This window comes from Aptenodytes forsteri, unplaced genomic scaffold (assembly GCF_000699145.1).
Source record: "Aptenodytes forsteri isolate BGI_AS27 unplaced genomic scaffold, ASM69914v1 Scaffold169, whole genome shotgun sequence".
NCBI lineage: Eukaryota > Metazoa > Chordata > Aves > Sphenisciformes > Spheniscidae > Aptenodytes > Aptenodytes forsteri.
The window spans coordinates 948,187-952,177 of record NW_008796115.1 but is presented as its reverse complement, the minus strand read 5'-3'; the positions used below and the strand labels follow the sequence as shown (position 1 = coordinate 952,177).

The 3,991-nt window shown below is 36.2% G+C and overlaps 1 protein-coding gene across 1 annotated transcript in view; it reads left to right on the top strand.

The window, feature by feature from the left end:
* Nucleotides 1–3,991, top strand: part of SPTLC1 (serine palmitoyltransferase long chain base subunit 1) — a 56,095-nt gene that overhangs the window by 16,188 nt on the left and 35,916 nt on the right. Inside the window, exon 5 of the mRNA XM_009287203.1 lies at nt 294–366. Within this exon, the coding sequence (XP_009285478.1) occupies nt 294–366 (73 nt within the window). The remainder of the gene's footprint in view (nt 1–293; nt 367–3,991) is intronic.

Here is a 3,991-nt window from a genome sequence, read left to right as displayed (position 1 = left end):
TGGCTGTGCCCCCTCCCAACTTCTTGTGCACCCCCAGCCTTCTCAGTCGGTAGAGCATGGGAAGCTGAAAAGTCCTTGGCTAGTGTAAGCACTACCTAGCAACAACTAAAACATCGGTGCATTACCAACATTTTTCTCCTCCTAAATCCAAAACACAGCCCTGTACCAGCTACTAGGAAGAAAATTAACTCTATCCCTGCCGAAACCAGGACAAATTGTCAATGTGAAGTATATAGAAGAGTTAGAGATCTAGTGTAGGAATAAATATTTCATGTAATTCTTTTCTGTTAAAGAGTGCAGCCCAGGCATCTCTGAAGAAATATGGTGTTGGCACTTGTGGACCTAGAGGATTCTATGGTACTTTTGGTGAGTAACTTTCTTTGATCTGCCTTTACAGGTGTTCAGACTGGTTTGGTAAGTCAGCCAAAATAGTCCTATGTATAAGCAGCAAATTATTTCTATTGCTGTGAAGAACAGTTACCCTCTAACACGCTTTTTACTGTAATTGTTAAGGATTGGTAGCATTTATTGTTCGTAGCTTTGTTTCTTACTCATTTTATGTGTTTTCTTACTCTTTCTAATGCTGGTCTGGGAGGAGAGTTGTGAAGCTAAATATAATCTGTTTTAGTTCTGGTCACCATAATAGAAAGAGGAAATAAACATATTAGAATTTAATCATGCATGGTGAATTTAAGTGTAAATTAATAATAAGCTTCAAAGTAGACCACAAGAGGGCAGTCTGATTTCTATGATAAAGATTATTAGTTAAGTTTATCTAATGCTGTAGTCAAAATGAAGTTTTCCTTTACTGATGACTTTAATGTTGTAATTAAGAGATTTTATGACGCAAGCAGGTGTTACTAAGGGTTTTTTCATTCTTTTTCAGAAGTAGTCAGTTGTTAAATATCAGCCTCTGGAAATAGTTCTTTACAGGCATTGTTATTTTGAAATACTGCATGGAAACCAAAGAGCAATACGTGAATAGCTGCACAGTTGCACGCTAAAACCATCATCTCATCGTCTTGTGAACTTCCCAGTCTCTTCTCAGAGGTGATGGAATTCACAGCATGTTTGTTACTCAAATGATTTCATAGAGTTAGCTTCCTATAGCCTTGACTTGAATTCAAGACTAACTTGAACTTTTCTCAGTTAATCAAGCTAGTCCTTTAAGTGATCAACCAAGTGCTGTACCTATCTTGATTTGTTAGAAGGCTATATATCAGAACGAAATTGAGTCTTTGATATCAATCTTATAAATAGTTCATTAGCCTAGAACCATAATTCATTTCTAAAGAAGGTGATGGTAGCCCATTGATTAGTAGAGAGCTTTTAGGAAGCTAGATTTCCTCACTGATCACAGTTCAGCAGTGATGTGTTGGAATTCATACAGGCTTTTTTTTTTTCCAAGAACACTGAAAAGCTCAAGGAAACTTGTGGACTAATGCCTCTTGCCTTTTGAGTCCAGGCTGATTTTAAGTTTCGTGAAATCTTTCACTTTGCTTCTTTCTACTAATTACTCGAAACAGACTGGTTAAAAGTTGATTTTCTCTGGTAAGTGAGAGATTCTTTGAGTTGTTTCCTGCCCTCTTTGGAGGTCTTATCCTAAGATCCAAACTGTATAGCTTTTGCGTTTAGTTTGGTTGCTGTTCATTGGGTTTGAATTTTTGGGGTAAATGCTCCATTTCACAAAGCAGGGGATATATCGGTGGTATTGCTACATGACAGCACTAGTGAAGAAATGGTTACACTCACCTATTTGAGATATCTTTTACAGATAAAGTAACAGAGAATTTGTTTAAAATTTGAGAAAAACACCTGCTGTTCTTGTTGGATCCCAAACTGTGTTCCCATTTTCCCTTGATGTTAAACATTTGAGTATTGCAGGATTATGAATCTCTGATAAGAAACGCTTCTTACATCAGTGATGTTGTATAACTCAAACTTTTCACACAATTTTTCATGTGCTGTGACTTTGGTAAATGAGTCATGTTGTGTCCAGAACTGTGTAGTTTCCTCTTAACTATGTAGGATTTAATTGATGATTGCCAATTGTTGTCACTCAGAATTATCCCCTCTTAGGGGCTGATATTTCATATCAGTATTAGAGATCACTTTATTTGGAAACATAGATATCGTTATAATTTGTTTTGAATGAAGGCTTGATTCTTCATATCTCTGCCTGTTTGAAGGGATTTCATAGATTTAGTGAGTCCCTATTAAGACATTTTTGTTTTGTGCTGTATCCCTGAAAACTGCATCCATGCCTTTATCCTATGTGAATCTTGAAATACTAGTATATTCACACATAACTGAATCTTTATGTTTATTTTCACCATAATGACAGCTGAGGGGTGTATCACTTTTTTGGTGGTGGGTTTTTTTTAAGGCTATTGTTGATTGCCTAGAAGGCACAATTTCAGTACTACTGTGAAGATCAGGACTGGCTACCCGATAAAATACATAAAAGATGATGTGGGATTTGGTTTCTGCTTCTTCTGCTTTTGACTTGCATGCAAGCACGTGCTAGGCAATAAACTGGCACTTCATAGCAGCTGTTGACAATAATAGCTTTATTAAGGTTTCATAATTATGTAGAAAGTTGTTCCAATTGTATTTTCCTCTGTGCAAATGTACTCTAGGTAGTGTTTGTAGATTTCACTTAAACTAGGCTAATCCAAGTGATGTAACCAGGCTAAAGCAAATCATTGCAATAAAGAATAGGAAAGTCAGATAGTATTCTCTTTTTATCACAGTGGAATGGTGGTGAAGCCTTAATTAATACTGTCTTAAGCTTTTCAACCTCACAGTTATACAAAGCATTCATTCCCTTATGTAATGATGTATCAAATTTGTGTATGCTGTATGTTATTCTCAACTTCAGTGTTCTTGCCTTTGGCAAAATTTACTAGGCTTGTAAAATTTTTTTCCTTAAAATAAATCTGATCATATTAGTTAGCTCATTATTGCTGACAGTATTTCTTTCGCCCACTGTTTTCACCTAGCCCTTGCTCAGTGTAGTGGTGGTTGTTGCTGCGTAAAGCTCAGTGAGAAGCATGCAAGTTTTCATTTTTAACTGTGATGGTCTCATTGTCTTTTCCAGTTTTTTAGTTAAAGGATGTAGCTGGTCTTTTACACGCAAACGAAACATTTTTCCCCATTAGGGTATCAATAGCTGGGCACTCAAAGTAGTAGTTCAGTCCTTGTTTCCCTTAATTTGTTATTCTCTACTGGCAGGACTTCAAGAAGGAACATTTTTGGCTGAATGCTGTTTATATTGCATGTTTTAAAAGCCATGTGGCCAGCCTCTTTTTTTTGGTGCTTGCTGCCAGAAAAAGATCTTTCTTGGGCTTTTTGTTCAATAATCGAATCAAAGTTCATCCATCCTGTATTGAAGCCTGACTGGAGATTGTTTCATTGGTCCTGAAGTCTGTGTAACAATAAAGAAAAAGATACAAAGATTCTGAAAAAGGACTACTTAAAATCGCTATCAGAAAGTAGATTAGATAACTCCAATCAGTATCCTTCCTTCCAAAGACTTTGGAGAAGAAAGGCTGTTCTAGGTTTCTCTGAATGTTTGGTATATCTAATACAGCTGGATCAAAGTGATCCAGCAAAAGAAAACTTTCAAATAATAAGTGATTAAACTTTTTGTTTCCATTTAAAACCAGTGGAAAACCAAATAAAAGAATTCCTTTCCATTCAATATTTTGATGCTCAGGTAAACATTAGGAAAGGATTGTTGAAGATTCATAGTTTGCAGTCAATGGATAAAATTGCTCTTGACTGCGATTGGGAGGCTGCTGTTTGAAGACGTACCTTTTGCTTTTATTGTATAAATATAGGAATCAGGTGGATGTGCCCTTTTGGGGAAAGGTTATGCTAGATATTTGTTTAGTATGGCAAAGTAAAGATTTTTACAAAGCCCTTTCTTAGAATCATAGAATCATTGAGGTTGGAAAAGACCTCTAAGATCATCGAGTCTCGACCCAAC